The 12,707-nt window shown below is 34.3% G+C and overlaps 1 protein-coding gene across 1 annotated transcript in view; it reads right to left on the bottom strand.

The window, feature by feature from the left end:
• The window catches only part of LOC128014838 (bone morphogenetic protein receptor type-1B), a 38,974-nt gene that overhangs the window by 11,420 nt on the left and 14,847 nt on the right, over positions 1–12,707 (bottom strand). The window contains exons 3-6 of the mRNA XM_052598508.1: positions 3,306–3,456; positions 3,126–3,225; positions 2,145–2,247; positions 112–208 (exon numbers count right to left, since the gene is read on the bottom strand). Coding sequence (XP_052454468.1) covers positions 112–208; positions 2,145–2,247; positions 3,126–3,225; positions 3,306–3,456 — 451 coding nt within the window. The remainder of the gene's footprint in view (positions 1–111; positions 209–2,144; positions 2,248–3,125; positions 3,226–3,305; positions 3,457–12,707) is intronic.

Here is a 12,707-nt window from a genome sequence, read left to right as displayed (position 1 = left end):
TGAGGGAAAGTAAATGGTAACAAATCTTAATTTTGGGGTGAAGTACCCCTTTAATTAGCTTTATTTAAGAAACTGAAGTCTGTGTTTGTGTCTGTTTGGTCACTTACACACCTGAAGTAACAGAAGATGATGATGAAGGTGAGGATGAAGCTACAGACGGTCACTGAGATGAGCAGAGCGATGTGATGAATGTCTCCCATCACGTAACCTGCACACACACACACACACACACACACACATTAGTATATATGTCAAAGAGGTAAACACACAACTCTTACATCATCACACTGACTTTGCTCTATGAACACTTTCTTCAGGAGCTGTGTGTGTGTGTGTGTGTGTGTGTGTGTGTGTGTGTGTGTGTGTGATGCTGAAATCAGAGCTACAGCACAGGTGTGTGTGTGTGTGTGACGGACAGAGAAGCTTCTATTCTTCTGTGTTGATTGAGGGGAGTTGTATCCTGACAGTCACAATAAACCTTACAGCTGTGTGAGAGTTTCTGACCTACATATACTTTTGGAAACAAATCACACATTTTTTTTAAGGAATGTTGCCCAATGGAAAATACTTAATAAGTCAAATAATGTTTTATTATTATTATTATTATTATTATTATTATTATTATTATTATTACTACTACTACTATTATTATTACTATTATTATTATTCACTTCAGTATATTTTTGAGTTAGTCTATAGTTATCCAGACTAGATTATTATATACTAATATACTATTATACTATTATTTTATTAGCATATTTATAGTATATTTAATATTTAGAGTTAGATTTTATTTCTAGATTAATTAATTTATTTTAATTTTAGTTTTAGTATTTTTTATTACTCATTATTATTATTATTATTATTATTATTATTATTATTATCATTATGTTGTTGTTTTTTTTTAGGCTTCATTTATTTTAATTTCAGTCTTGGTTTTTTTTCCAGTTTGTAATTTTTGTGCAGTTCATTTCTGTATTTTTTTTTTCATTTAGTTAAAATTTTAGATTAGATTATATATTTATATTTTATAGACTTTTTTATTTAAGCTTTTTTCCATTAAGAAAACATTTTTAACAGAGTTGTTGCCAACGCGTTTCAGTTTAGTTGCTAAGGTGTTTTGAGTGGTTGAAAGAATGTTGATTAAACTGATGTTGATTAATCAGATAACTGATTAAATGAAAAATATATATAAATTACTTCAAATACATCTATAATGCAATTAAGTAATGGATAATCATCAGTTTGCCGTACATTAAAGGATTTTAACTGCATGATGCGAGGCAAAGAACCTCCCAAAACAAAGCCTTTAATGTGAATCCTTTAATGCACGGTTAGCCGTTGATTATCCTGTTTATTCCATGGTCATTTGAAAATAAAACTAGCATTGCTTCGTATGGTTATTTTGGTCAGTTATGGCTCCTTAGAACAAGCAAACTTTTGCCCACTTCAAATCAAACACAGAGATGAAATGGTGCAGTTAGATCACATTTATTTGAATGAATTTAGCATTTATTTGAATTAATTATCTATTGTTTGTTTGTTTGTTTGAGAGAGAGAGAGAGAGAGAGATGACAGTTGTGTGTCTGTGCATCTCTCAGTGAGTTTAGTTACTTAAACAGAGATTTTACCTCCTTGTTGCTGAGGAATATAATGCAGTGATCCAGTATCTAAGCCATTTTAGTAATAACAGCATTGACAACAGCGATGAACAGTTAGCCTTTTGAGAAAGAAACTGATGCGTTTGCATAGGTTTATCAATGATTTAGCTTACAAATCTGATGAAATAGCACACGTTGCGTTCCCAGATGAGTGTTATAATAAACCCAAAGATGCTCCACACATGTTAACAGTTTGTGTGGAGCAGCATTTACTGTGAATCGAGGCGCTCTGAGATACACGAACGTAACCTACAGTACACGCATGCAAATGATTAAAGTGCATATCTTAAACCGATGATTGGAAATGATTTTCATGGATTCTCGTCCGTGAAATGAGTCACTTGCAGTATTTTGCCGATTACTCGACATGGGCAAAATTCGATCAAGGATTTTTTTTAATTAAGTAGTGGAATTGGATTCATCGAATAGCGACAGCCCTGTGTGTGTTGTGTGTTGTGTGTTGTGTGTTGTGTGTGCACTCACTGGGTGTTTGTAGGGGAGGCAGTGTTGGATGTAGGTCTCTGTTACAGTAGTCCTGATCTGTGCAGCACTCGAGCGCTCGCCGCTGTTTAGAGTTCCCCGTGTCCTGAACACACACACACACACACACACACACTATATTAACAGGTGGTTAGTCACAGACACAATGACACTGAAACACTACAAGCAACTCGTTTAACTTCTGTAGTGTGATATTTCAAAGGAGATTTTCATTGCTTGTTCACTATTTGTTATGTAAATGTTCAGCATCACAACATGTAGTGTAAGGCCGGGACTCAAAATGGGGAAAAATAAGCTATGATTTATTCATTAATATCATTCTTCATTGTCCACATGGCTTTGGCAGAAGAAGACATTTTTTTAACAAACATTTTTTTCACAATAAGAACAGGGGCAAGTATTATTAAAGTAAATATGATTGATTTTGATTTTTAAGTTGTTTTATGTTATGATACAAGGGAATGTAAGGCAATAGTTCACTCACATTAACTACTTTTATGGTTATTAGCTATACTTTTTTGAGTTTGAGGTTGAGGTAAATAATTCTCCTCTGCTCATCAATACTAGATTTATTTGATCAAATTATACAGAAAAAACAGTAAAAATTTAAAATAGTATTACAATTGAAAATGTATGATTTCTATTTGAATATACTTTAAAATGTAATTTATTCCTGTGATGCGCAGCTGAATTTTCAGCATCATTACTCCAGTCTTCAGTGTCACATGATCCTTCAGAAATCATGAAAATATGATGCTTTGATGCTCAAGAAAGATTTATTATCACTGTTAATGCTGATCACATTTGTCCTGCTTCATATTTCTCTGGATTCCTTGCTGAAGAATAGATTTCAATAGGACAGGGTGTTTAATTCAGTAGGGTTTTTGTTTCGTCTGTGCTTGAGGACTGATGCACTAACGCTTAAGTGGTTTATTTTGGAAATCAGAGCAGTTTGTGACTCACTCGGCACTGAAACTCTGATCCGACCAGACCCAGACAGCCTGACGTCACCACAGCCGCTCCACCCTCTTCCTCCACCATGGTGAAGCAGTAACCGTCCGTCCTGAACACACAACACACATGGAAAGCCATGGAAAGTGTGTGTGCAAGTGTAGGTTAGTGAGGCGGGATGTGTCCTGATACCTGCATGTGTTATTAGCAGAGTCCTCCGGACAGTGATGGTAACAGTAGCACCACAGGAAGCGCTGAGTTAGAGCCGGCGCATCACTTCCTGTCTCCCGACGTTCTGCCACCTTCCCAGAATTCCTCAGCAGCATGGTGTCCAGAACATTAGCTGGCGAGGAAGAGAAAGAGGAAATGGGTCAGTTATCATCCTGGAGAGAAACTCACACAACATTTATACAACTCTAAAGTGTGCTTTATTTCATCCCTTCTTGTTTACAGAGCAAAAATAACGGCGAGGGACCGAACTGAATAATTACTCCAGATTCCCAGACTCTCAGGATCAAGACTCACATCTTTGAAGTATGAAATGTATGGCACCTGGGAAAATATGGCTGCAAATATCACATCACTCTCACTCTTTCATCTTCAAATATTTGCGGAGAAAAAACACCCCGAGACATTTTATAAATTAAGCAGAAAGATGGAAATGAAGTTTGGACAGTCTGTCACTTTTTTTGGAGGTTTTTGGAGAAGTTTGTTTGAAGAAGGGCTTCTCAAACACTCGATCTGAACGGATGAACTTGTGAGCAGGAAGCATCAAGGATAGATTGCTAAAAGTAATAGTTTTTAAATAAAAAAAAAAGTTTACAAAAATACAAATGACTATTACACCACAGTCACAATTGCTCTTTCTTTAAATCAATTCAGTTATAATTCTGCTCTAAACTATAGTGAGTCCTTTAAGATTACAGTTACAGAGACACATAATGCAGATTTAAATGAACATCCAAATTATACAAATTCTATTTATTGTTGAAATGTTTTCCATTACACAGTGCCTCTCATAACTCATTTAATAACAGATTTATTTCAACATTAAATAATTAAGACATCACTAACAGGTGAAGTTAAATATAGTGAGTACATAGTTTAATATTTTGCAGAATGCTTATCTCTAGACTTCATTTCTGGAGTGCACTAAAGAGCCGTGGACACTGATCACTTCCTGAGAAAGACGTAAATTAAATGCTACGTGGCATTTGATTCACAAGATATTTTATCACCGTCTTTCCACGGATGAAATACTGATTGAGCGATTGCATGAGGCATGAGATGTTCATTCATGTTTATTTACTTCAACTTATTTTACTGCCTTTTTTCTACACTGGCAAGACAACTTGAATATAAAATGTAAAAAATATGGTTATAAACCATACTAACCTTGCTGCGGAGCACAACTGTGCTTTTGTGCCCATGAGTGACACACTTAACCTGGGGTTACTGCTGCAATAATTAGTGCATACTAAGTCAGTCTGGATGAAAATTAAGAAACACAGAGTTACGATACAGGGCTGTAAAGTTGATATGTGTGGGTTTTCCTCTCCCACAAGAGCTTGTGCATGTGACCGAACACAAACACACACACACACACACACACACACACACACAGATTCAGACAGTCACAAAGGTACTTATAGAAGCAGGCCGTGCACCCTTCAGTCAAAATAACCCCACATCTGTGAGCTGTTAAAAACAGAGAGGGGTGCGGAGGAATGCTGTATATAATGTTGACACCAGGACATAAAATAAAGATGCTTATTTCATGGCTCTCTGGAACACTTCATTCTGATTAGTCGTTTTCGGCATTCAGTGCTCAGATATTCTTTTAACACTGATAATCATGTTTATATACAGCAAAAAAAAAAAAAAACCTATGAAAAAAACAGTATAACACATATATGTACATGAACTAATAACCAGTAAATAAAAATAATAAATTAAAGTAAATACAATATAAACAATTCAATTCATATTCATAAAATTATCTGCAAAGTGTGTTTCATGTATGTTTAGTGGAAACCTATTTAAACAGACAGGCGATGATAAATCATAAGCATACTGGTAAAGCATGCAAAAATACAATAAAAACTTTAAAATTAATGTCTTCTTTTATAATATAACATAATTGTAGAATATATTTATAATATAGTTTGTACATTATGATGTTAGTGTTTTATTGGACATTGAAAAAAATAAATATACATACACACACACACACACACACACACACACACACACACACACACACACACACACATATATATATATATATATATATATATATATATAATTAAATCTAAATCACATACTACTGTGCATACAGAAGACATATATATTACATTCATGTTATATTATCTAAATAAATAATTAATAATATCTCTATTTAATATATTTTTTTATAAACCTATTATCATATATCTTTATTTAAAGTAATAACATAATATAATATAATGTAATATTATATTATATAATACTGGAAAAGTAAAATATAAAACATTAAACATTTTATATCCAATGTAAACTCAAAACTATACTTCATGTTGGAGTCCTGTTCACCCTTCTGGTTTTATTTTTATGATAATGACCACCTGGCTGATGGTACATTATGTTATATTTAGTAACTTAAAGTCAACTTCAGCTGACTCTCTCTCTCTCTCTCTCTCAGCAGACTATTCTTGTCTTTCACTCTCTGTTACAAACACTATCACTAGTCTAAACTCACTAATGCACTGCTTATATTACAGAGCTGAACACAGCGCTCAAGTCTGGATAAAGAATGGAGGCTAGTCTGTGTGTGTCTGAAAGCATCCTAGCACATCTAACACACATCATTTATGGTCAACTTTAATTGTACAAAGTACAGACACACTTCCACGGACATGTGAGTGTATATAGTAAGACTCATTCAGAGGGGATGCAACATAAACACTCACGCTTTCCCACACACACCATGAGTGTGATGCACTGCTCTATATCTCATCCCATGTCTGCATGAACCATTTATTACACATATGCACACACACATAAACGCAGACGGATTTGGCCCTCTCATGCATAGTTAAGAAAGCCCTGTGAAAACAGTCGTAAACACAGTCAGCGCTGTGAGACTTAACATATAAACAGAACAGCTCATTTATAACCGTTAACCCTAGAGCGTTCATCTTACAGTCACGCACAACTTATACACTCAACATCATGCTTGCAGAACCAGCTTTTATTTTATTTGGTCTTTGCTGGAATATTTATTGATTTCACACCCTTTTCACAATTATTTGTACTATAAACTTCTGTATTTAGTAACACTTTATAATAAGGTCTCAGTTGTTAAGATTAGTTTATGCATTAGCTAAATTAAAATGAAATAAAATAAATGTTAACTTTTGCTATGTAAAAAGTATTATTTAATGTTGAAATCAAAACAATAATACATAAAGATTATTAGTAGTTATTATTATTTTAAGTAATGTAATTCCTAAGGGTGGACTTTTAAAATCTCTTATTTTGGTCAAAGCAAAGCAAACTGAGCTGAACTAAATTCAGGGAATGTAAAAAAATATTTGATTGTTAAAATTTATGATTAAATGTTCAAATTAAAATGATCAAAGATTATTCTGTAGTTTTGATCACTGTTAGTTCATATTAATTAATGCAGTTAAGTAATTTTAACTAATGTAATTTCTATAGGTGAAGTTTTAGAAATGTGATGCTATAGGTATAAAAAAAAACATATGTTAATTTGTAACCGATACAATTCTTTAAAAAAAAAAAAAAAAGATTTCAAAATGTGTTTAAGACTCTGGCCCTCTTCGGTCATTTTTGACCAAAAAAAAAAAAAAAAATCTTAGCTTCATCAGAATGAGATGACACATATATACACAAAAATAAACTGGTAAGATTTGTGGTAAGAAACTGGTAAAAAAAAAAAAAAAAATTGGTTTGTGTTTGGAATTATCACTTTCCATTCCTTATTTTGGTAGATTTTAACATTTTCAAATACTGAGTAACAAGAATGCTTTCTATGTGTTCCCTTTTTAACAAGATTTTAATGTTTGACTGTAATCATTATGTAAAACCTGATACTTATCTAACCAAAAATATCTAAACCTTGACAAAAGGTAATCTCTTAGAATGTCTAGATATATATTTAAAAGCAAAACCTAAAAAGAAAAATCAATTATGTCAAAAAAAACAAAAAAACAATGGGAATCCAAAAGCCTCTGTAGGTATCTATACAGGGTGCTAAAACAAGAGCTTACGCCACATATCATAAGTCAATAAACATGTTTGACTGTAAAACTGCACCAATCCCAATGACTGACAGAAATACTTTTTTTGGCTCTGTTCATAACAATGCAAGCCTCATGAATCTGGCACTAGAGATACACGATCATTCGTCACATCTGACTGTCAGAGCGCTAATGCAAACACTATTTGACTACTTTTCTGGATGTTTAGTAAATTAGTTCAAACAAGTAGTCAAATTTTCAGTCTTGCTTCACATCTAAAACTGCATGAAGTCAGGATTAAATGTATTTTAAGGCAGTCTATAGTAATTATAATTAGCTTAGTTAAATAACAATAGCAGTCAACAGGGTGTCCCCAGTTACACAGCGAGGTGCTCATGTGTTTCCACACACACACACTTGCATGAGCACCTCGCTGTGTAACTGGGAAAGAGGTACAACCTTTAACCCTAAAATCCAATCACTTCAGTAAGCCACGGTCAAGCCTGACACACCTGTCAATCAAAACCCAGAGCCATCAATCAAACCCGCGGGGGTCTGGAGATAATGAGTTTACACGAACGAAAGGAAAAAAGATCAATACAACAGATGCAAGAAAGTGAAACTGCTATGAGCAGAAGAATAGATAAGAGCGGATAATAGATAGAGAACAGACAAAAGAGAGCTTCAGCTGTGTCTTTATCTGCCGGGCTTTGTCAAGCATGACCGGCCGTCTCAATGGGTCTGAACTCAATCAAAATCTCTTTTTCACTCTCTGTCAGTCTGATGGTTGAATAAAACCCCCGAGGAAAGAGATTTTCACACAGAGAGACACTTTTCATTCCTTTACACAGTCAAATAATCACTGTGAATCTGTCAAAGTAGCCCGACTGCTCCATAAAGCTGCTTTCTGCTCCTCATTCACAGTTTAGCCATATGTGCCAATCTGTTCTGAAGATTTAAAGGAACCTAATGTCTATATCTCACATGTGGGGAATGCTGCTGATCGCCAAAGACAATAATGTCAACTGTTTTTGCTTTGGCACTTGAAGGAATTCCGCAGTAAAAAGTTAAGATTTTTAAGTTTAAAATAAGGTTTACAATTATAAGCTGGCACTACTCTTTAAGCTTCAGGAGCTTTTAAAATAAAATAAAATAAAATAAAATAAAATAAAATAAAATAAAATAAAATAAAATTTAAATTTAAATTTAAATTTAAATTTAAATTTAAATTTAAATTTTATCTGAAAACTCTTTGAAACTCTTTCTGAAAAACGGCTTTTCTAAGCAGATGAACTTCTGGTTATGAAAGGGCAGGAAATGGGAAGCACCTTTTTTGGGTAAAGCACCAAAATTAAATTAAATTAAATTAAAGTAACTGAAATAAAACAGTTATTTGAGCTGTATAGTTGTCTAAAAAAAGTCCTTTTGAGCTGAGAATGCTCCTATTTTGGAAAAAGCACCAACATGAATTTGTAAAAAAAAATTATAATAACAATAAAAAAATAATACATTTTAATATTTGAACAGATAAAATAGTTATATGAGCTGTAAAGTTGTCTAAAACATCCGTTTCAGTTGTGACTACTTTTGATTTCTCACTTCCACATCCTTTCTGGATATCCTTGTGTAGACACCAAGCAAAAATAACAGGGTCGACGCTGAAAAGTAAACACTTGAAAGACAGTATATTACTTCGCACACTCCAATTTTAGACAGTTTTATTGGTATAAACTTCTCCTGTTCTATATAAACCGAAGCAGGAATCCAAACTGCTGTCTTTGATAGTTGACAGCATGCCACCAAACGTGTGCAAAAGCAACCTGAAATATTCCTGTTATTGAAACATACATGCAACATGCATCTGCAATCATAACAGGCAGAGCGTGTCTCTGGTCGGTGACGTCTGAAATGCGTTTCAGAGCCGTGTGTTGCCATGGTTCGTCAGGGAGATTTCTGCAACTGTCTGTTATGTAAATAAAGAAAATTCCACTCATATCTGGAATGAAGCAGCGTCTGGAGTTCCAAGTGATTTCGAGTCTCGGTAAAAACAGACTGCTCTATGTTAATTAGCTGGGGTGATAACCCTGATTTAAATTTCCTGGAAGCATCTTAAGATGACATATGTTTGCTGCAGGGTGATGAGACTGTCTTTATCTGACACTGCTAACAGCATTTCATATAAACACCCACTGACACCATATTAAGACAGCAAACACACAGTGAAAGACTGTGCAGATGGCTTGTGTGCAAACCGTGGCCTTGTGTTTATGTTTATAACCAGATGTAATTTACAAGGTCATCTTGAAACTCAATCACCTGACCGTTCCAGCGACCGTACACTCAGATACACACACAACACAGCCGCCACACTCAATGAAATATAAAATAAACACGGCACTTTCAAATAAACAGCCGAAGCAAAACTCAAGCTTCCATTTCCAGAGTCTTTCAACGACATGGGAGGAACAAGAATGACTCTGGGCCAACAGCGAAACCCAAAAAAGTTTTCTTCTCAAACTTTACTAAAGTATCTTTCACTAACAGTTAAACAGTGAGTGGGATGTGCTTTTGTGTTCAAAAAGACTCCAACAGAATTAAGCAATAAAGCACTTGAGGTGCACTATATTATAAATACGAGAGGTGCGTTAACATGGAGCACTGTTTTCTGATTACAGTCGGTTTAAATGTGCTTGATTTTGGGTGCAGGAATGGGCTTTTTTCTACTTGATTTAAAATGAAGTTAAATATAAGCTGCAGTCACATTTACCGTTGATCTGCAAATTTTTGCAGCCAAAATCCAGTCATTTTAATAGGAATCCATTCAATTGGGAATTTCAAAAAGTTGGGCACGTGGATTCAACACAATGACCAACAGAAAGCTGCTTGGTTTGAAAGTGATTCCTGTGTAAGCTGTGCTTCATACATTGCTACACTACTGATGACATACAATTAACATTTTCAACTGTGAAATTTCACTAATTTATCTGCACCTTTAGACAAGATTCACAACAGAGCGAGTGCAAACTTTTCAACCATTAATGCGTGAATTTTATATAAAGGCTTAGTAAAAATATTAAGCACACACATTATTTTCAAACATACATTTCTTTTAAATGTCATCTTTAAACAAACCTACTTTGAAGTCTACTATAGGTGCTGAAGAGTCCAGAGAGTTTATTTATTATTAATATTTATTAAATAAGTGAGCTAACTGGAAATGAATGTAAATTAGCACCTTCTTTTGATACGGTAGCAGAACGATGTCATTGTTGCTGTTTATGATTGATCCATTGTTTACAAATGTAAATCGACACACTACTGATGCTGCACTGATGCAAAAGTTGAACTTTAAACTGACGTTATCCAATTTCATGACACATGGCTCATTTGTACGCAGAAAAAAATGCATTCCTTATGACAAATTAAAGACATCAAGAAATCAAAAATTAAGCTTTATGACAATGTTGGTCAGTTTTGAGGTCATTGTCATGCTAATACATTTTTTTTTAAATGCAGCAAATGAATGTAGTAGATACAGTACAGTCTGTATATAGTACAGTTTTTCTCTTACAGGATGGGAATGTATTGAAAACTAATCTTGCACTCTTGGGCCAGTCAACTTTTTAGTTTTGTCCAACGAAATGCTTTCTAAAATGAGAATATGCCTCCCACTAATAGCAACAGTTACTAGTCATGGCTGTGATATAAACCAAAGTTTGTAGCTATAAAAAAAAAAAAAACCTGGCTTTGCTTTTCACTATGTCTGTCCAAAATTTCCATTTGAACAGTGAATATTTCAACAAGACAGAAGCCATTTCCGTGCTACTGAACTCCCACACTTCTCACTCTCTGCTGTGAAATCTGTTCATGATTACTTCATAAGATCCTTTCAGCACAAACTGAAATAAAAGAAGGCCCGTAAACCCTCAGCTGTCCGTCCAGGTGTGGTGCAGAAACGTTCAGCCTACGGATCAGGCGAGAAGAGAGAGGCGGGAACAGGTGCGTCCACGGACACGGTCAATACTGAGGATAGAGAGATGAAAGAGAGGGCAGATTATAAAGAACAGAAGATAAAGGCATTAGGATGGACTGACACACAACACCTCCAAATACCAAATCCAGCTGCTTCCTTCCCATGATGCACTTGGGTTACAGTGAACCATAGAAATACAAAGAGAGAATAGAGTTTCCCAAACTGGGGTTTGTGAGATGATGAAAAGCTAATCAAAAAATATAATAAAAGTGCATTATAAAAATGTAAATAAATCTAATACATAATATAATATTTATTTATATATTTATTTAGGTCTTATTAATGTATATGCATTGCAAAATGCACATTTCAAAGCAGCTGTAGGTATAATCCTGACAGTAATGTTTATAATAACTTCATGCCTCAGAGTTGCTTTTAGCAGATTAAAACTGGGCAATAATATAATTTACATTTTGTGATGATACAAACAAGCAAGGAGTCATGTGACCATTAGTCAACATCAGAGAACTGTGAATATGCAAATCTGCCATTAAATTACTGTAATATTAAATTAACATATTAGGGGGTACTTCGAGTAATATTTTACATTTAGATAGTTTTCGGCTTACAAAATTGTTTGGGAATTTCTGAAATACTATAAGGCTAAAGAATGGACCAATAACTGGTTATAGGTTATGATGACCCTAAATTATATATGTATTATTTTTATTTTTTTATTTATTTTTTTACAGGCATGATGACCCCAAATAATAATTGTAAATAATTGTATTGTATAGTTATTTATATATTATTTATTTATGGTCTTATATATTAATATTTTTTTATATTTTACCTATTTTTTTCCAAACCAAAATGCAACTGTTATCTTGTGATTACCTGTTATTTTCTCTCCAATGATCAAGATGGACCAATCAATGTTTTTGGTTATTCCTGAATAAGAGTTTCCTGGGAAACTTTTTTCATTTTAGAGTAAAAAATGTACAATAAGACAAGAAACGCCCAGAGGTTTGAATGTGAACATGTGTTGCTCCTCATCATTAACCTCCATTAATAGTGCACTACAGCGCCGGCTCCAGGCTGACTACACACAGAGTGCTGTTTCTGAGTGTTACTGTTTGCAAAGTCGCTGTTCTCTAGCATTAAAAAGCCATTAATAAATCAAGAAAGTTCAGGCTCCAGAACTGACTCACACACACACGCACACACACACACGCGCACACACACGCACAGCAGCATTCAAATCCATTAAGAGAGTTATCACACAGGGACCAGAGGCTCATTCAAGCCTCGTTCTGTGCTCATGAGTTCACTTACAGTAGGTGAGAGCTCACACACTCACACACTCATGCCTCACTCTCT

Source organism: Carassius gibelio, chromosome A5, assembly GCF_023724105.1.
Source record: "Carassius gibelio isolate Cgi1373 ecotype wild population from Czech Republic chromosome A5, carGib1.2-hapl.c, whole genome shotgun sequence".
In the NCBI taxonomy this organism is placed as follows: domain Eukaryota; kingdom Metazoa; phylum Chordata; class Actinopteri; order Cypriniformes; family Cyprinidae; genus Carassius; species Carassius gibelio.
The sequence above is the reverse complement of the archived record's forward strand: the minus strand, read 5'-3'. Positions and strand labels throughout refer to the sequence as shown.